Consider the following 22,105-nt stretch of genomic DNA (forward strand, 5'->3'; position numbering starts at 1 on the left):
AGGCAGCATCACTACGGAAGTCGATTGCCCCATCTTCCTTCCAAGGAGTGGCTGGTGAATTTGAACCGCCAGCCTTCTGGTTAGCAGTCAAGTGCCTTAGGCACTACGCTACCAGAGCTGAGCTTCAAATGGGGGGAAAAAAGAATTTAGAAGTTTTTTTTGTAACTAGAAATATTCAAATGTTAGATAATGAATTATTATTCTTATTACCTTAACTATGTACTCTGGAGAAAAATCTTCCTTGTGGAGGAAGTGTGTTTTGTAGGAGAATGAAGCAAGACAAATGGTAGGTTTGGCTTCCCTTTCTCTCTGCCTCTAGGGCAGTGATTTTCAATCTCTGTTGATGTTGCTAGTTTCCAGTTCCTTTCCTAGACCAAAGGTCCCTTGGGGTTGTTACAGAGCTAATCATCTAGGGTGGGAAATTGCTGTGAGGCAGCTGAGGGTGGCAAGAGTGTTTAGTGTTTAGTGTGCATTTGACATTTGAGACACATCAGAAATGTTGGTACTAAGGCACCTGGTGTTTGCTACACCACTACAGCAGTCCCTGATGCAATGATCCTGTTATCCATGGAAGAGCATCACAAGTAATTGTAACTCAGTAATTACCAACTTGTACAAGTCCATATACAGTTTGATAATGGTAACAGTCACCACTTTCTCATTTCCCCTTATGAGCCTTCATTGAACATTTAAAATAGTCTTCAGTAAGAACGTTCTTTATACCATCTCATTTGGCAAATATATTGTTATTTACTGATGAGAAAGTGGAAGGAAGCTCATCAAACTTTGCTGTATCCAAGAAGCTCACAATTTACATTTTCAGATACTCTTTTGTTGTTGTTGTTGTCTTGGCATCAGGTTGGAGCCAGCTTGTCACTCTTCAAATGAAAACGGGGCTCTTTCTCTAGAATCTGTTTAACAGAAAGGGCTAGCTGTGAATAAAAGAAGTGTCATGGAACTGTCATGCTTATTTGTAACAGGAGCATATCAGTTCTGTACAGCTATCCGGACACTACCCCTGCTAGGAGGATTCCATGAAGATACTCAGATTACGAGCATCATGTGATCAAGAAACCATGTCTTCTTGGTTCTGTACATCCTCAGCACCTTGGAGAGCACCAAGCATATTGTGTGGTTCTCTATAAAAAATGTAGTATAATTCAAATGAATGAATGATCTGCTTTTGTTTTCACCAACAGTGTCAACCTTCTCCTTCTCCCCCTCTAAATATTCTGCTAAAACTGCTGCCAGTTCACACAGCCACCCCATTTGAATTTAACTTATTTCTTCCCTCTCCTTGCCCAATTATAGAGATATAGAAGTAATGAAGAGTGAAATAGCTATACGACCAATAACCAGAAAGCCACCAACAAAAATTGAAGAGATAAAATAACTATCATTAACTAACAGAGTCAAAAAACCAAAACCAAACTCACTGCCATTGAGTCAGTTCTGACTCATGGCCGACCTCCTTTGGGTTTCCGAGGCAGTAAATCTTTACGGAAATAGATTGCCCAGTCTTCCTTCTGCAAACAGGGTAGAAGTTATATAAATCATTTAGATGTATTGTAGGCATATTCAGTGTGGTATCAAAGACTTGAGTCTTACTCTGAAAGAGTGGAATTCTCCACAATCGTTATTTTCTTTTCGGTTGCTTGCTTCATTTCAAATATCAGATCTAAAGACCTGGAACAGGTTTTCCAAAGCAGACGTCAGCCATTTACAACAGACAACACTCTGTGTGAGAATACAAACAATGTCCAGGATTTTATGTCAAGGGCAAAAAGTAAAATGCAAGATTTCAAGATTCAAAAGAAAATATTAGCCTCTTGTCCCAATTCTGAGCTCAACACCTTGATTTGTTCATGCAAATCAAACAATTACATACCTTCTCGAGGTATAAATATAATAACTATTTGCGTATGTAATTCATATGTTGTATTTTGAAAATCAAAGTGATTTTCCAAATGTTTGATTTAGTCTGTTGAAAATCCTTCACCCTGGCTACTGTTAGTTGAATGTGATGGTAAATATATACCATTCATTGCCTTCTAGTGGGCTAACTTCATTATCTATGCATGTGGGATTGTTGACAGAATTAGATGGTACTTGTACAGTAGAGTTACAGCTGTCCAAGTTCTAAATAATAGCTATGACGAACCCCATGGGGGAAGATTCCTAATAATTTTCCACATTTTCTGTGTCTGTGACAGGTTTCATGTATACACTCAGCTATTAAAGCATTAGAGTTTCTTTGATTTCTTAATCATTACCAACTTTAGCTTTGATTACCCATGGAGTTGCAAGCTGTTAAAATTATCATTTGCCTCTTACTAATTTTGAAACCAAGTGCTGTTTCTTCATTCACTGCAGCGCAGGTCTTAACTTGGCATACACACAACTCAGGAGCACTAAGAATTTACTGTTAAAGAACATAGTCTAAAAATATTGAATTTGTAAATTAAATGAGGGTAAACGGAGGAGAATGCTTTTAATTACTAAAGAATTCAGGTTTTAAATGAATTCAACAAAGTTTGTTGCATATGTGTGGTTTTTTTTGTTTTATTTTGTTGTGTTTGTTGCTTTTAAATTTCTCCTGCTGTTTACAGTGTAACATTTATGGTGAGAGTGGAGAGGCAGGAAATGTAAAAGATAAGTTTTAGTACTAAAAGGCCAGTTAAAATTCAACCAGAGTTGAAGATAATGTTGGATTATCATGTAGGTTAATAGAATATAGAAAGCGTCTTGGGAAAATTCTACACAAAACTTTTTCAAAACCACACATCTACATACGGTGCCTTACACATAGTAAGTACTCAATAAATGCCTGTTAAATTGGTTTAATGTATATTAAGATTAATTGATGGCGTGAGAAAATGAACTAGATTACCTCAAGCATTCACTCATTCATCCATCCATTTAAATATATTTATTGTACATGGCAAATGTAGGTTTTGAAAAGAAATAAAAAGTTGATGACTTTTTTAAAAATGTCTTTTCTGTTATGGATGTACTTCTACAACATTGAACTGAAGGAATCTGAGCTTCCCACTCACTATCATTTTTGTCAGCATGTTTTTGATGCTTTCAGTACAGCCCCTGACGCACGGGGCCCCACGCACAGCAGAAGGAGACACTGCCTGGCCTGCACCATCCCCGTGATTGGTTGCAGAGCAGACTGTTGTGATCCATAGAGTTTTCGCTGGCTTATTTTTGGAAATAAATTGCCAGGTCTTTCTTCATAGTTCATAGTACAGGTATACATTGGTTGTAATGCATTATGATTTTAATTACTTCAGAGAAGTATGATGCTCACTTAAGAACTTCTCCTATCTGTGGTGCTGTTAGTGAGTCCATCATCCTAAGGCACTAGGTGATTTTGCTTGCAAGCTACAGGAGGCTTGCAAATCACTGGGCACAGCTAAACAGTATCTGTCCTCTAAAAAGGCACAGCCGAAGAGGAATTTACATCAATTTTTCTTTCTTTCTTTCTTTTTTTTTTTTTTTTGGTCAAATTCTACTTTGTTTTGATATATGTATACTAGGTGCTGTGCAGGTCAAAAGAACCTGATAAAAAAGCACAGCTGGACAAAGTTGCATCATTTATTATCCCATATTAACAGTGGAATTGAAGTCTCAAGATTATTTCCATTTTCTCTTCTCCAATTCACATTTCATTAACCACCTTTGTTTAAATTCCATGACTCCCAAATTTCTGTAACTTAAACAAAGAAACACGGCTGTTGTATAATGGCTGTTGAAATTCAGAGCTGGTAGCCAGAATCCAAAGGAACATGAAATGAATCAATGTGGACAAGAAGCTTCCGTGAATGAAATAAGAATTAAATCATTCAAGTCTGCCACACAGAATGGCTACCACCTGCTCCTCCTTGCAAGTACCCAAAGTACTTGCCTTAAAAAGTTTTTTTTACCTCTGTAAGATGGCTCTATAAGGAAAAAAAAAAAAAAATCAGAAAAGTATCAATTTTTCATAAATGGCACTTCTAGCATCTCACAATACTAACTTTCCTGGCATTTTTTGGTATAGCCCTAATTGAAAAGTGCTTTGCAGATTATCTTTCCATTAAATAAAAGAGTGTTGTTGTTATGTGTGGTTGAGTTGGACCCAACTCATAGCGACCCCTCCTTGGGTTTCCAAGGTGGTATCAGTGTGGAAGTAGATTGCCCAACCTTCCTTCCAAGGAGTGGCTGGTGGGTTTGAACCACCAGCCCCTTGGTTAGCAGTCAGATGCCTTAGGCACTACACTACCAGAGCTCCTAAATAAAAGAGTATGGTTGAGTTATTTCTTTAGAAAATAGCAACCAACATATTGGTGATGAAGGGTCATCACTAAAATTATAATACTGAAGTATATCCCACCGTCTTTTCACCTTGTTTACCCTCTACCTTGTTTTTGCTTTTCATAGTTTTTTGTAAGATGTTGTTACATAAGAAATAAATGTCAATGTCATTATGAGTGACTCTGCAGTCTTCTTGGAAGTTTCACTTTCTAAGTTAAAATTATTGCTATTCAAGATTGAGTCATTTCCTGAGAGCACCTGAGCATAAGTTGATGTGATATCACCAGGCTCAGCCAGTTGATACCCATTGCCAGAGTACAGCTGTCTTTGAGTATGACCTGTGTATGTGTTAGAGACATGGTTACTCATAAAGCAGTTAACAGTGTTCTTATAAGAGCCAAGTGGTGGAGTGAGCCAGTTAGGGTATTTTGTCTCAAAATATAATTAGAAAAAAAAGAACAGAATGACAAACATCATAATGTGAATGATGGTATCTCTGGGAATAAACTTTACTGTAGATTTTAATTTTATTTTTCCATTATTTCTAAAATGGGGTGGGGGATGCAGTCTTAAAAAAAGAAGAAATAATGTTGTTGTTGTTGTTATGTGCCGTCGAGTCAGCCCCGACTCACAGCAACCCCTCCTTGGGTTTCCAAGGCAGTATCACTACGGAAGTAGGATTGCCCAACCTTCCTTCCAAGGAGTGGCTGGTGGGTTTGAACCGCCAGCCGTCTGGTTAGCAGGCAAGTGTCTGGTTAGCAGGCAAGTGTCTTAGCCACTATGCTACCAGAGCTCCCAGAAGAAATAATAGTTGTTCCTTATTTCTTATTTTGTGTTTGCATGTCCTAGGAGACTTGCTCAGGCTTTTGTTCTTCCGTGGGATTCCTCTCCCAAGCAGTCTGTCCTCCTTGCCTGTGCTGCTGAAGTCCATTTCTGTCACTTAGCAGTATGAAATATGCATATGTTTGTATGACTAGGACCTAAAGATAAATATGTAACCGTAGCTACTTTGATTTTTTTTAATTTGGTTTTCATAATAAATTAGGTTTGTAGGTGGATTCTCGTGTGGATTTTGCTACAAGCCAATGCTTATGGTCTTTGTATTTGCAGATGGTAAGAGTCCAGGAAGATGAATAAGTTGAGATGCATGAGAGGGCTTAGGCAATAAGGGAAGCAGAGTGGTGGATTTAGTAGGCTGGATCATATTTGGGGGATATTAATTATTGGAAAACCATTCATCAGCATTTCTCAGGTCCTGCCTCCTAGATGTTAGTCCAGATTAGATTTCTAACTCATTTAAAATGTTTCTACCTTGATACATTGGCCGTTAAAAATTACATTTAAACTGTGTATTAAAATTATCATTGTGGATATCTTTGCCACTGCTGTCCAAGGAAATACCTCATAATGTTTTCGTTCTTTTGTAAATTTCTGGATTTTCAAAAATTTCTGTATCCTTTATGAGACTGTCAAAGAAAAAAAAATCCTACAACTGTCTTGAGACATTAAAGAAAACAGAATAAAAGTTGAATGCCTTGGAAGTTTTGGGTAGTTCAAAAAAAGCAAGGAATAATTTGGTTTATTTGTTTTTTCCCATCTAATATTTTTAGGTACAAGCCTATGCAGAAAGTGGATGGGGTTGCAGATGGTTTCACAGGAAGTGGTCAACAGTCAGGCACATCTGTTGAGCAAACTGTAATTGCCCAAAGTCAACATCATCAACAGTTTTTAGGTATGTTAAGGTGTGATGCATATTAGTTGCTATTAGGATTTCAAAAGCAAAAGAACAAAAGCAGTCTTTTCTCCTAGTGTGATGTCTGTTACCAATGTTAATTACATAGAAAGATTTTTGTGTGTGTGTGCTGAAACTTGCACATCATGTGATGATTGTAGTTCATGCCTACCTTCTCATGATAACTAGAGCTTGTTTTTTTTTTCCCCAAATTTTAATCTCAAGCTATTTGGGCCTTTTAAATGAATTTGCATTAATGGGACTTCTGTGATCAAACCTGTATCGTGTTTATTTTCAGTAGTAATTTCAGGTGCCTAGAAGAATTCTCATTTGCTCAGTATGAAGTTACATGTGCATACAGCCTCAGATGAGGGGTAAAGTGATGATAAACTTTGAAAAAGTATTTTGCTCTTTTAAATCGATTACAGGACCTCCAGTTTTTGCAGTTTATAGATGGTATACATGTTTCTTGTTATTGAGAGAGTTAGGAAGTGGAACTTGAGCATTTTGCATATTCTTGCCATAGCCAAGGTGCAAAAAATGACCCTGTAACTGACAACTTTTCTAGAGATGAGCACGCATAATTTCTGTGCTGCAGATCAAGATAAGTAGAAGCTCTCCGTGAGCGTGTGTGTGTATGTCTGTGTGTGTATATGGGTCTATGTGCACTTTCTGACAAATAAGGTAGACTCTCAGCTAGCAATAGCCACAGAAGTTGAAAAGGCTATGGCAGTGATTCCCCAACTCAAATCCTCAAGTATATCCTTGGGGACCTTTGAGCTCTCAACAAGAATTTTGATTTTTTTCATTGGGAGCTTTTATTTCAATTATAATCTTAAGAAGACAAAAGCACATTCTGTATGCTTACCACTCTACGACATTAGTCTACGTGTGTGTGTTGGAATTTATGATCAAGGAGGCATCAGAGTGTATCACATTAACTGTACAGAGTGAGTGAGACGAGAACAGAGACACTTACTATGTAACTTTTGCCTTCCTACCAAGGGAAGACTAAGTGATGTCCCAGTGTTGTGTGTCATGTGAACAGGGAAGAGTAACGGGAGAGCCAGCCACCAGGCAGTTTCTGTTGGTGTAGGTTAGTCAGGAGGTAATCTAGTGACAGGACAACAGCAGCACCCATCAATCACATCAAATGAATGTTGTTAAGCTTAATGTGATTTTTGTGGTTTCCTTTGTATTTATTTGTAGCTTTTTTGGTTTTTGATTATGTAAGAGATAGGCACACAACAAGCTCAAAGCTAGATTGATTAATTGATTGATTGATATTTTTAAGTAACAAAACAATACACAAATTAATACCAGCAAGCTTGAGATATGTTTCTTTTAATTTGAGCCCTATTTTAAAAGACACTATGATATGTGATTTCCAGAGTAATTGTAGTGACAATTTAGTTTTCTCCAAAATTTTAGGGGTGTTCCTTCAACTTGAATAATCTCAAGAAGTTGTTGATCTAGTATGAGTTCTCTTTTGTGCTGCTGCCGCTGCTGCTAAATTTGGCTTGCAAAATACTAAAATGAAAAATCTTTGCTCTGTGGACCACTGACCCTTAATTTTCTTTTTCCTTTTTAGTCTTCTTAAAATTTCCCTTATTAATCTGTAATTGACACCATCCACAATCGCTTTTTTCTGTTGTGTTGTCCTGGTAACAGATGCATCTCGTGCACTCCCTGAATTTGGGGAAGTGGAAATCTCTTCTCTGCCAGATGGCACTACCTTTGAGGACATCAAGTCACTACAGAGTCTTTATCGAGAGCACTGTGAGGTAAGTCTTTTCAGACATAGTCCCTACGCATGCTAAGTCTTGCCAGGCAGCTTGCTACAACAAAATAATAAAGCTTATTAGAGGAAGGTAAAATTAGTTCCCATTGCTCTAAGCACCAACACATTGATTTTTTTTCTTTCTTGTTTTAATGTGGAGAGCTGAGAAATGCAGGAAATAGAGAAGCAGTTTTACTCTCCATCTTGTTGTTGTTGTTGTGTTTGCCATCAAGTCAGATCCGACTCATAGCGACCCCTCTTTGGGTTTCTGAGGTGGTATCACTATGGAAGTAGATTGCGCAACCTTCCTTCCGAGAGTGGCCGGTACATTTGAACTGCCTGCCTTCTGGTTAGCAGTCAGATGCCTTAGGCACTACACCGCCAGAGCTCCCCTCCATCTTCTTAGCCTATTTTAATATGAATCTTTTGATTCAACAGTTCCACATGTAGATACTGATCCTGCAGATATACTTCCATAGGGGTGAAGGGACAAGGGCTCAGGAAATTTGTTGCATTATTTTAATGAGAGATTGGTTACAGCTTCAATATCTAATAGAAAACCAGATAAATAAGTTCTAGTACATTTTGTAGAGTGAAGTACTCTGCAGCCATTAATAAGAACAGGCAACCCTCAATATACTAATATGGAACAATCTCCAGGACTTAATGTTAAGAGAAAAAATCAAGATACAAAACAGTGTGCATAGGATCCTATCACTTGAATGAAAAAGAACACACATATACATCTCTCCCACAGAAAGAACAAGAAAATGTTAACAGTGGAAGGCTATGGCTATGTGTATGTGTATAGAAAATTGGATGACTGGGGCTCAAGGCAGAGATGAGTAGTTTTTCAGTATCCTTTTTCTTTTTTTTTTTTTTTAACCTTTTGCCTATTATGGAGCTCTGGTGGTGTAGTGCCTAAGGCATTTGACTACTAACCAGAAGGCTGGGGGTTCAAACCTACCAGCCACTCCTCAGAAGGACAATTGGGCAATCTACTTCCATAGAGATACTGCCTCGAAAACCCAAGGAGGGGTCTCTATGAGTCAGAAACAATTCGACAGCAGTGAGGTGTTTTTGTTTTTTACCTGTTACACTTTAAGCATGTATTTCTATTAAAAATTATTTCTAGAAATGTTTAATAAAGCCCTAAAGGTGTTTCTTCCAGGGATCATTGAGTCTCTAGTTTATTTTATTTTGTTTTCATGGCTAAGTAAGGTTTCTATGGAGCCCTGGTGGCACAATGGTAAACTGTCCATCTGCTATCTAAAAGGTCTACTGTTAGAACCCACCCTGTGGCTCTACTGGGGAAAAAGTACAGCTATCTGCTTCTGTAAAGATGACAGCCTAGGAAACCCTTTTGAGCAGTTCTGCTCTGCCCTGTAGGGTCACTTTAAGTTGGAATTGACTCCATGAGGCAGTTTTACTCTGTCCTATAGGGTCACTGTGAGTTAGAATCTACTCAATGCCACAGCCACAGCAAGGTTTCTCAGGGTGTTTTCCATCCACCCGAGTATACCACATCAGAGCTGGCTGTATTATCTCCAGGAAGTGAGCTTTCCACTCCAGCATGTGAATGCACCTATAGCTCACGTAGTGGTCGATTGTTTTGGGTATAATTGAGAGTTTATTCCAACTCATATACTGAGCCATGTGACAGAGTAGAATGCCCTGTAGGGTTTCCTTGGCTATAATCCCCACAGAAGCAGATTATTAGGTCTTTCTCCTGCAGAGCTTCTGGGTGGGTTCAAACCACCAGCCTTCCCAGTTGGAGTTGAGTCCTTAACTGTTGCACTACCAGGGCTCCTTGCTCACCTAGTAGAAAAGGGATAATGAGTTGCATTAAGAGGTTTCTTAAGTGCCTCTCCTTTGAAAAAGGGATTCTATTTAGAACTTAAATAGCTTTATTCCAGAGGCATTTATAATCTACTTTGGAGTCAAAGATAATCCTTTTGACTTCCTGGGCAGTCCTCTTGTCTGCTGACAATACAGTGTGCAGCAAGATATCTCCACTCACAACGTTCACAGGTGGCTTCCCATTCCAGAAATGAGAACTACTTGAGTGAATCTTAGTGCTTGTCAAGGGTACTAGATGATTAACAACCAAGGGCCAGGTCTGTCCTTATTAACGTTGCCTGTGCCAAACGTTTTCCTCAGCATGTCCTGCTAGTTTGTTCTCAGTCTTCTTTGGAATTCTGAAGACCACTTAATATTCTCTTCTCTATGCTGTTCTCAGGGAGTTCTGGTAGTGTAGTGCCTAAGGCATTTGACTGCTAACCAGAAGGCTGATGGTTCAAACCCACCAGCCACTCCTCAGAAGGAAGATTGGGCAATCTACTTCTGTAGAGATTCTGCCTCAGAAACCCAAGGAAGGGTTTCTGTGAGTTGAAATCAACTTGACAGCAATGAGTTTGGTTTTGGTTTTGGATGCTGTTCCCAGTATCAGAGAGTGTCTGGGTGGCCCACACATATCCAGAACAAATTGTTTCTTTCTACACCTGCATCATCTACAATAAAAGTATGTTCAGATTCCCTGAGCAGTTTCTCATTTCTTTATGTTAAGGTGGACCTCATTTTAAGCAAAAGCAGCCTACAAACATGTAATTGGGAGTAATTATTATTTTTGACCTTGATAAAGAATGTACAGTGAGATTATTTGAAGTGTCAGATTCCTCCAGTAAGATTATAATGTTCTTTGGGTTATAAAATTTCCAGTGATGCAACACGTTTAGAGATTTTTTTCAGGAATAAATATACTCTATATGAAGAGATACGGACATCTATAGTAATTAATCTATGTAGTCAATGACATAGATCGCCAGTTATTTCACAGTTATGAGGGTTCATGCCATCTCTGGTGGGGTGTAGTGTGACATATATACAAATGAGTTCTAATGAGTTTCCTGTCAAACTTTCAAAGTGCAGGTGCCTGATTCTCGTATCTAGACTTGTAAATAGCCATTTATACTCAGCTTGCAGAATAGGGATTATTTTCTCTTGTGTATGTTCGTATATTCTCGTCTGAACATATTTGTAAGTGGGTGGACAAATTATAAAATGTTTTATTCATTTGTAAAACTGTCTCAGATGAGGCTGATGTGAATGTCCTTTTCAGAAGAGTTATTTGCAGTTATTTAATTTAAATGATACTGAATTTAAGATGTACTGAAGTTCTTGATTGATATTTTTTCATTTCACATTACCTCCTGTTTGTTTGTTCGTTTAAGAAAATTAATATACCTAGTTTGGTTATTTTTGTTTGTTTAAATTTTATTTTAGTGAAACATGTAAAAGAAGGTTTGCCATATAGCCATTTTTCAGCACATAATTCATTGACATTAATTATTTTCACCAGGCTGTACTACCATCACCACTCTCCATTTCTGAAAGTTTCACATCACCCCAAAGAGAAACTCAGTCCCCCTTTAGCAAAACCTTCCATTCCCCTCCTCCCCTCCATCCCCAGTAACCTCCAAGAAATTTTGTTCTCTGTGCATTTGCCAATTCTAGATATTTCATACAAGTGGGATCCTAGGATTCTTTTCTTTGTAAGTCTGACTTATTTCATTCTGCATAATGTTTTCTGTGTTCATCCATTTGTAGCATGTATCAGAATTTTGTTTCTTTGTATGGCTCAATTATATTCCATTGTGTGTGTACACCACATTGCATTTACCCATTCATCTGTTGGACACTTGGGTCATTTCTACCTTCTGGCTATTGGGAATAGTGCTACAGTGAACATTGGTCTACAAGTATCTGTTTGAGTCCTGCTTTCAAGTTTCTTGGGTAGCTACCTGCCCAAGAATTGCTGGGTCATATGGTAATTCTGTGTTTAACTTTTTGAACAGTCGTCAAAAGATTTTCCATAATGGCTGCACCATTTTACATCTCTACCAGCAGTGCACAAGAACTCCATTTGGAACCTTCCACATTCTTTTTTTTTTTTTAATTGTCTTTAATGTGAAAATTTACACAGCAAATTAGATTCCTCTTAAACAATTTTTATACACATGGCTCCATACCATTGGTTACAGTTTTTACGATGCATCAGCATTCTCATTATTTCCATTCTGTTTATTCTGTTCCCGTTGCTTTAGTTACCCTTTCCCTCCTTGCTTTCTCACCTTTGCTCTTGTGTAAATGTCCATTTGGTGTCATACAGTTCACTGTTTGAGCAAACACATTATTTACAGATAATATTGCTTATTTTGTAAATCAGTCTATTATTTGGTTGAAGCTTCAACTCCATGTTCAAAGGTTATCATAGGGTGGTAGTCTCTGGGCTTCCTCTAGTCTCTGTCAGTCCAGTAGGTCAGGACTTTTTAAGGAATTTGAGTTTTGTTGTATAGTTATCTTCCATGCTATTGGGTATCTTCTATCATGTCTCTGGTCAGAATGGGCGGTATTGGGAGCCAGGCAATTGGTAGCCATCTAGTTCTGGTCTCAGTTTGAAGAGGTTGTAGTCTGTGGGTTGGTGTCTTCTTTAATCCTTTGATTTCCATCATTCTCTTTTGCTCTGTATAAGTAGAGACCAATAGTTATATCTTAGATGGCCACTTGAGAGCTTTAAAGACATCAGAGGCTGTTCACCAGTGTAGAACTACTCTCAGTGTAGAACATTATCACTGTGAACTGCTATGCCAATTGACTGAGTTGTCCCCCAAGACTATGGTCCTAAGGCCTTTGAGCCAACAAACTAGTTATTGGAACATGTCTAGGAAGCCTCTGTAACTGTTCCCTGTATGTAATTTATTATATGTGGATATATATGCAGCACACACAAATGTGTATATACATATGCCTGTAGATAAACCTGTACACGCATGTGCTTTTATTCATCTATGCCCTTCTACACACATATATGCATAATGTGATTTGGCTATTATTTAGAATGTTCACAATTTGTTTATCAAAGATATTTTATAAGTATAACTAGCTCTCTTATGTTAAGGAACAAGTATAATTTTCTGCACAAGTTGCTAAGACTGTAATTTTTTCTCTTTTATCATATGCACAGTGCTCTCACAGCTATCTCAGAGACAAAGGTCCTTGTATGTAAGGTATTAATAGTTACCGTCACACTTTTACAGATGTCTGAGGATGTGCCTTAGCTAAGATTGAGGAAGCAGCTATAATAATGTATCCAATGAGGAGGTTTGGGGGTTTTGCCTGCAGTAAAGTACACCTATAAGCCCTTTATTTGCAGAGCTTGCACTTTGCATTTTTATTGTGGCTGATGTTAGAGCAGAGGAGGAGTGTGTTAATTACTCCTTTCTCTCCATGGTCATCATCCAATTATGGATAGTATTTCCTACTATAGTGTTCCCAGAAAGTTCCCCTAAGCAGATTTTAATATTTGAATTGGTCTCAGAGTGGCTCTGTAAAGGGCCTTGGTCACTGTCTTGTAGCATGCACGAGGGAAAGTCCACACACATAGAAGTCTAGAATTAGGAAGTTGTAGATTGCTCTTTTTGCAGTCTGCCTTCTGCAGATTGGTCTTGATAGGGCTGCTTTACCTGTCCTCACCCTGAGTGCTGACAACATCAAACACATTGTGCTGAGTAGTTCTGTCTTTTATGCTCAAAATTAATCAGAGAATCACGTGTTCTTTACTAAAACAAGTTATTTTCTGTTTTCTGCCTGCTTTCATCCTAAAGCTAATTTAGAAACTAATTGGGATGGCAGGGTGAAATTAAATGTGATCATCAAAAGTTGATGAAGAAAATGGCAGATTTCAGCCTCATTAAAAAGAAGAAGAAGAAGAAGTGCCCTTGCTGCAGCTGAAAAATGGTTCTTACCTGTTGCCGTGAAGTTAAGGCTGGCTCACAGTGACCCTGTAGGACACTGTAGAACTGTCCTGTAGTATTTCTAAGGCTGTAATCTTTATGAAAGCAGACTGCCATATTTTTCTCCCATGGAACAGCTATTGGGTTCAAACCACTGACCTTTCAGTTAGCAACCAAGCACTTAAACACTGTACTACTAGGGCTCCTTGAAAATGGTTCTAGAAGATAAAAATTCAGGAGGAAGTGGAGGTGAGTCCTCAAGGTTAGGAAAGGGGTAGTCTTGAAGTGCCTCTCCAAAGAGATAGGATGGGGTGCTTGGAGGCTGAATGGAATGCATTTGTGACCAAGGAAGACTACTTTCTGAGCTCTTGTCTGCTCAGAGAGGTGCCTCCTCTGAGAGCCAGTCTGACTCTTGGAAACACCCTAGAGCCAGGAGAAATACCTTAGCCAGAGCCAAGGCAGCCCTAAATCCATCTGCCACACACACACACACACACACACACACACACATACACACACGCTTCTCCACACCTTTCACTTGTGTCATCGTTGATGGCCAAGCTGGGGAACTGGTATGACTGGATCTGTTTTCTGCATCCTGGTGTGCTAGCTTTGAGAAAAGGAGGACAGCAGCAGCCACGGAGGTAGAAGGATGCAATGGGTAAGGGAATAAAAGAAAAGAAGGAGAAGAAAATGGAGAGAAGGGGAAGCAAGCACAGACATGGAGGAGAAAAGAGACGTCACAGTGAGGGTAGGAAGTGAGGTGATTTGAAGAGCAAATGGGTTACCCTGCTTAATCTTTCAAGAGTTTTTAGTTCTGTCCCCTTAGCAGGTATCTTTGTTTTCTTCTGCTGGAAAATCCAGCTCCTTATTACCAGGATTCTAAATTATGAGCTCTGTCATCTTATGTTCTCTTTACATACCCTGTAAACAAAATTATAAGGTCATACCGATACCCTTTTGTTTTTCAGGCAATATTGGACGTTGTTGTGAATCTTCAGTTTAGCCTGATAGAAAAATTGTGGCAAACATTCTGGCGCTACTCTCCCTCAACTCCAGCTGACGGCACTACCATGACTGAGTCAAGGTCAGAGTCAGTATGCTTCCCACTTCTCTTATGGCCGAGGAGATGTCAAAGCAATTAAATTAGAGATATGTATACCAGTTGTGAACCTTACCTGATAACATTAAATGAGTAGACTGATGCTTTGGCCATCCTAGAAATGAACCATAAACTGCTCTTTTGAGGTTTCAATGTGTACATATACACCCCCATCTTTATTGATTTTGGGGAGTGTAGTAGACCTATTTCATCCTCATGGAACGACTGTCATATCTGCCTTTCATACTGTCAGAGAGTATTAACATGCACAGGCCACTCTGGGGGAGTGTTTTATATATATTTATATATATCCAGCCGCATGGCACCAGCGCAGTGGTGGTATAGTTCTAACCTCAGTAATATTTGATAAACTAAAACTCTTTTTAAAGTCCATTTTCTTTTTTATCCTCATTTGCCATCTATTCATTTGCTACATTTATTCACACCAGCAATCTGAGTGAAATAGAAAGTCGACTTCCGAAAGCAAAGCTGATAACTCTGTGCAAACATGAGTCTATCCTGAAATGGATGTGTAACTGTGACCATGGGATGTACCAGGCTCTGGTGGAGATTCTCATCCCCGACGTCCTTAGACCCATTCCTAGTAAGTTAAATGCAGACGAGTGCGGATGCTTTTGTTCTCATACATTCCACCCAGGAAGGTTGGGGAAGTGACTTTGCAAACAAAAGTGATTCTTATCTCATTTAGATTTGCCAAAGAGAAAGCATGCAACCCAGGGTATCACCAAAAAAAAAAAAAAAAAGGCAGCCTAGAGCAAAACTGGGGAGAAAACATATGTTTCCCAATCTTTCCTTTTCTTTCCAATAAGACTCCCAGGCCAGTCAACCATGTAAAAGTAAATCGGTTCTACCCAGGATGCAGTCCCCTTTTAAAGCCAAAAAATTATTGAAAAATCTGTAATTGTGAGGCCAACCTTTTTTATAGTTGCTTTTGATTGGGAATGAATTGATCTTGGTTTCCAGTGAAGTTGAATTCCCTTATAAAAGCATGTACTTTGTCACCTACATAATGTTAAGAATAAACTACAAATGCAGTTTTCATTAACAGTAATAGTTAACTGGCATTTTGAGAGAAAAATCTATGTAACTACATAAGCATTGCATTCCCATCATGAAGCAAATAGGAATTACATAGATAAGTTAGATGACTTACTAAAGTGCTGATGCTTTTTAAACTACCTTGTAGCAGACAAAACTATTTTCTGCAAGTGTAAATATAAATGCTACCAAGGATTCCAGTATTAGAGACAGTTGAAATGATTCTACACCTACATCCTTATGAGCACATAATGCTGCCCTTGATTTTTAAAGGATAGGATGGAATTCCAACTCCTCAATGGCACTAATGACATGAGAACAATTCTTTAGTTTATGAAATTTACAGTGATGTCCTTCAAGTGCACTGTTCACAGATGACTAGTGTTAAATTAGTCCAGAAAATATTTAGATAGTACCAGAGCATGAGGATATATGTACATGTATATCTTTATACTTTCTTTTTTCTAAATACAAAAGATAACAATGGAAAGTATAAGTTCTTTCATATGTTCCCCAAAACCTTCAACTATGTGATTTGATACATATTTGCATATAATGTCATTTGAACGTGCACATAAGTTTTCCACTCTATCACCACCAAGTTTCCTCACTAAAGAGTGATTCAGATTGATATTGTCATGGAAAATTTCATTGTGTAAATTCTCTACTGATATATGTTTCAGAATCTGATTTTCCTTGTTTTTTTTTCTCTTGCTCCCCATGCACCAAGTGATAATCTCTAGAGACTATAGAAGAGAAGTTGCACAGGGTAGCTCATTAGCCTATGACATCTTGCTACCAACGTAGTTTCTCTCATGAGACACGAGGAAAGAAGCCAGGGAGTGCTTTCTGTTTTGAGGCAAACCAGCAGCGTTGATACTCATTAAATAGGTCTAAAATCTCTTGCTTCTTCTCTGTTAGCTTCACAAGACTTTAATCTGTGAATTCACCACTTCCCTAATTAAGTCGTGTATCAATTTTAGGAGATGTAAGCCCCATAATTTTAGGTACCCAGCACAGCTGAAATTTGTCATTTACAAATTCTGATTTCAAAACCAGTGTACCCTGTCAAATAGTTAGTCTGTCACTTCATTAGACAGCTCAGCTTCAGAAATTTTCACACGAGTGTAGTTTTATATTTTCTTTGGAACAGCAAGATGTGTTAGTTCATTTATGTCCCGCCCTACCAGGGATATTTGGTAATTTTATTCCCATTATATAGTGATGCTTAACAAAATAAAACTGAAAAAACATTTGAGATAGCAGTTGTCTTTTGATGATACGTATCTTAAAATTAATCTGGAACAGGTTGAGACAAGTCAGCTTTGGAATAGCTTTTAAATTCCAAACCATGCATTCAGGTTTTAAGTCAGTCTTCATAATTTTGATCTTACATGAATCCTTATAGGAAGAACAAGTGGAATTTTGTTTAAAAAGAATTTATTTTCCTGACTACTAGTACTTTACTCTACCATTTTCTGTCCAGATGGGATTCCTTTTTTTAGCCCCCAAAAAGTCTGCACATCACGCTAATTTAAAATCAGATTGAAGCCTACTATATTCAAAAATACACTTATCTGAAATTTTTTTTTTAATGTTAAGTGTAAAGAATTGTATAAGACTCAGCTGGTAACACTTGAATATACAATTGCAAGTGTAAGTAAAGGTGGCTCAGAATGACATTCAGTACAACAAAGTAAAAGCATTTAATATACAAATTTTATCTTTATGTTTTATAATCTCCTTAGTATTGAATTTATCTGGATAAACCAAGACCCAAGTTAAGTTTTTATTTTTTTAAGTCACATTTATTGATTCTTGAGTTTTCTTCCAGATTAAATAATTATTATATGTGAATTGTAGGAAAAAAATGGAAAATGCAGATGGCCAAATTGAATCTTAAACAAAATTTTACTGCATTTCAAAAAGGGTTGTTAATTTTTTTTCACTCTTTTTCATTTCCATCCATGCCTGCCCTCCATGGTCCTAACACATAATATGCAGAAAAGTATTTTTCTTTCCTTTTTATTTTTTGACTAAAATGAGAAGCTTTGGAAATTTCAAAAGAAGACTCCTTCTCAAGAAATTTCCAATGGATAATTCTCATTGTAAGAGTCTGCACTTGAGCGTTTTCCCTAATGAAAATTTAGGCCATTTCAATCTATTCTCTCTTTTGACCAGTTAAACAAATCTTAAAAAAAAAAAAGTTTTGTTTTTTCCCAAATTATTAGACTAGTTAAAAGTTATTACTTATTTTGCAAGTAACTTGAATAAGGTAAATTACTTCTGTCCCAACTCTGACAAAAGTAATAGTTGGAGAAGAATGTTGGACTCATTTAAACACAGAAAGGAAAACCAAGGCATTGAATCCCATCATTAACATTATTCTTTGGGAAGCCTGGGTGAAAATGTAACTTCTCTGTTCCTTATAGTAGACTACAGATTCTAATCCCACTCACATAGGTTAACTTTATACTATGAGTGCTTCAAATGCCTATTTATTAAATATGCAAAACTGTTCCCTACACTGTGGAGCCTACAGCACAGAAGAAGTAAAATCATATTGTTTGAAGTACCTGTTGAACCAGAGAAGAATTTTACTATGATAAGGCAACCTCTTATAAATAGTCATAGTCATCCCTGATAACTTAAGCTCATCACCTTATGACTGCCACAAAAATCTACCCTCATGGACCAATCCCTATTTCACGTTTTAGCCAATATGTGAAGACTGTGGAATGGGTTATTCTAAGAATATTGTTCCCTGTTAGGCGTATTTTAAGGCTAGTGTTCCCTGTGATAGCAGTTTTATCAGACTGATCAGTACCTGCCAAGCGAAATGGAGAATAGTTACCCAAAATTTTCAAATCAGGATATTTTTACCTTGCTTTTCAACAAGAGTGAGAGAGATTTTGAATTTGTGTGTGTGTGTGTGTGTGTATCTGTGCATGTATAACTACTCCAATTCATTCTGTTCTGCCTTAAATAGATGCAGAGAGAAAGAGAGAAAGCTTTGCATCTCTGTTTAAGTGAAGAAATGAAAATAGGTTAGGAACCTGACAAAATCAAGAGATGAATTTACAAAGAAATACTTAGTCTTTAAGCACAAAACTGTTAGTGAAAAGAGTGTGTTGTCTAAGATGGAAAATTCTATAAACAATCTATATGTATATTCACAACTGGTATATGTTGCTTAATGTTTTCATTTCCCACCAATGTGAAATAAGTATCTGGAAATAAAATAGCTTCCAAAAAAAAAAAAAAAAGCCCAAAATATAATTCTTTTATGCCTTCAACATTAGGAGTAATGTTTAATAAAGTCTCATCAATCAGGACAATGAAAGTTCTGTGCTCTTTCCAGTGTTGCATACGTGTGTTTTCCCTTATTCTAGCATAAAGATGAATGTAGTTTGGTATCTTTTTCATGCTGCTTTTATTCTTTAACATTTAGGTGCCTTGACCCAAGCCATTCGAAATTTTGCAAAAAGCCTTGAAGGTTGGCTTTCCAATGCCATGAACAATATTCCACAGAGAATGATACAAACCAAGGTACCATTTCATGCCTTTGTCTTCTCCACATTTAGCAAGTGGTTCTGAACTGGGCATTTCATATTGTCCCTCTAAAATGTTGATATTGTAATGTATAGGATCTTCTAAAACTAAGATACATAGGTATCTTAGTGTGTGTGTATTATTATTATTATTATTATTATTATTATTATTATTATTAAAACATCTTCCAATAAGTAACTAGCACTAGAGTTATTTGATAATGTTCCCTTCTAGACTAGAGAAGCATTTTTAGGGTGGTAGATTTGTAAGACTTTTTCTAAAATATATATTTGAGATTGTTAAAAATAGCCTAGAATATTAAAATAGTTACTATTGGGAGAGTTTGCAGTATTTTTTAAATCACCTACTCTACTCATATTCTGTCTGAAAAGTCATGCAAATTACTATTCTTTTCTGAAGATGTTTGATATTTTTTTAACAGGAGAGAATGCCTTTGTGAATCAAGTAATCATTTCTTAAAGTGAATAATCATCTCATATTTGATCAGCACATATCAGGAATGTGAATTATTTAATGAGAGGATTCTAATCTTCACTTTGTCTCCTACTAGCCATGTTACTTGAGATTAATCTGTGAATATATCTGCATGGCAAGATTGGACTCGTTCTAAATTTCAGTGCCAAAAATCACATCTGTGGCTTTTCGTTGGTGACTATCTGCTGTTAAACTTCAGCAGTATACCTTGGTTTTCAATTTGAGGGCAAATTGGTAGATTGAAGCTCTTGTCACTGACAAGTCTCTATGGAAACACAAGCAGCTCCTAATTCTTTCTGCTTTTGGCTCAAGGTTGCAGTAAAACTTGCTATCTCTGAAGCATAAGAAAGGAACATTTCATTGATACAGCCACAGTAGACTGTTGCTCTAGTGCTGTGCTGGTCAGTACAGCAGCACCAGTAACATGTAGCTATTTACATTTGAATGTAAAATTAAATTTTAATTTTAGTACTCAATAGCCACAAGTGGCTGGTAGCAGCACACACACAACATTTCCATCATCACAGATAGGTCTGTTTGGAAGCATGATTCTAGCGCCACATTGTCATGGGCACAAAATGGAGGTGCTATTTGATGATGACAGTCAGAGGAAGCCTTTCCAACTTGCAATGTCAGTCAGATTTATAATGGTATTTCTAATAGCTAAAAGCACCTCCCTGCCCATTTCTTCAAAGTAGGTTGTGGTCACAGTCCAACGGCAGCCTTTGCCATCTTACTCATCTCCAGAGTTGATTTGGATGTTTGGCCTCGGTGGAGGGAGCCTTCTAGTCTCCCTCTCTCACTGATATGCAGGCTTTTATCAGCTGAGTACTCAGCCAAAGAAGATAACCTTCCTTGACAGAGGAAGCAGCATTACTTCTGATTATTTACTTCCGATTATTTAATTCCGGTTAAAACTGTGGGTGTTGGAATCAGAATGCCTGGGTTCAAATCCTTCCACTGCTGAGTAGTTTTTGCATAACCTTGAGCAAAGTGCTTAACCTCTTTAAATCACAGAATGTGTCTGATAGGATTGTTAATATACTTGAGCAAGGTGATACAGATAAGGTGCTTAACAGTGCCTGGCACATAACGTGTGCTCAGTTAATACAAAACACAAAGTGGAAGAAAGTACAAGACACATCTTTGATGTGGGTATATGAGATTTCTTCTAGCTTCCCTAGTCCTGAAACATCTCACCATCAAGATAGATATCCTTTGCCCTATGAAACCCCTCTACTCCTTGGCCACCTGGCTAGTCAAGTCACTTGCTTTGTTTTTATCTTTGTTGTTGTTGTTGAGAATACACAGCAGAACATAACACCAATTCAACGATTTCTACACAATGTACAAATTTCTACACAATGTACACAGTGTACAAAAGTGATATTGATGACATTCTTCAAGTTGTGCACCATTATCACCGTCCTTTTTTCTCATTGCTCCTGTCCTATTAACATAAACTCATTGCCCCCTGAGTTTCCTATCCAATCATTCAAGGCACAGTTGTCACTTTGATTCTATATAGATGGATCTTAAAAGAACACAGTGCTCAAAGCAGACCATTTTTACTTGTTAAGCTGAACTATTGTTAGGTTCAATCACTTGCTTCTTAAATACCAAAAACCAAAAACAAACTAAACTCATTACCTACAAGTTGTTTCCGGCTCATAGCAACCCCTCCTTGGGTTTCCAAGGCAGTATCTCTACGGAAGTAGAATGCCCAGTCTTCTTTGAAAGGAGTAGCTGGTGGGTTTGAACTGCCAGCCTTCTGGTTAGCAGTCAAATCCTCAGGCATTACGCCACCAGACTTCCTTCTTAAATACCTGTAGCAATTAAATGCAGTACTGTCCATTCTTGTGAATATGCTAAGATGCCCATTAGTGCTGCTGTGCCTGTAACAAGTTGCCTTGAGATCAGATGTAGATAGTTACCTAGACTTTTTTTTTTCTCCCTTCTGTATTATCTTTACCGTCTTTCAAGGCAACCTGGTTCTTTCAGGGTCCCATCAGGAAACAAATAGTACATTCAAAAGGGGATCCTTAAAGAGAGTGGAAGAAGGGTTTGTTTTCTGAGGTATTATCAGAGTGAAAACCAAGGGGGAAGGTGAAGTACTACCCCAGGACTAGTAATAATATCAGGAAGTCCTAGGCATCCCACTGTAGGAGACCCACTCCTTCACCCAGACTGTGGCCTTCGGAAGGAAGCAGGTGCTGCCGGAACAGGGAGTGGGCAGAGATCGTGGGGGAGTAACTGCTCTGATCACCCTTACTTCCCATCCTCCAGTCTCC

General features: G+C 37.8%; 1 protein-coding gene across 1 annotated transcript in view; it reads left to right on the top strand.

Annotated features, from left to right (window-relative positions):
- RFX3 (regulatory factor X3) overlaps positions 1–22,105 on the top strand; it is a 168,339-nt gene that overhangs the window by 125,104 nt on the left and 21,130 nt on the right. The window contains 5 exon segments of the mRNA XM_007939396.2: positions 5,913–6,034; positions 7,706–7,818; positions 14,578–14,693; positions 15,158–15,312; positions 19,219–19,316. Coding sequence (XP_007937587.2) covers positions 5,913–6,034; positions 7,706–7,818; positions 14,578–14,693; positions 15,158–15,312; positions 19,219–19,316 — 604 coding nt within the window.

The sequence above is a fragment of the Orycteropus afer genome, unplaced genomic scaffold (genome assembly GCF_000298275.1).
Source record: "Orycteropus afer afer isolate SDZICR_OR568_19922 unplaced genomic scaffold, OryAfe1.0 scaffold00005, whole genome shotgun sequence".
Taxonomy (NCBI): domain Eukaryota; kingdom Metazoa; phylum Chordata; class Mammalia; order Tubulidentata; family Orycteropodidae; genus Orycteropus; species Orycteropus afer.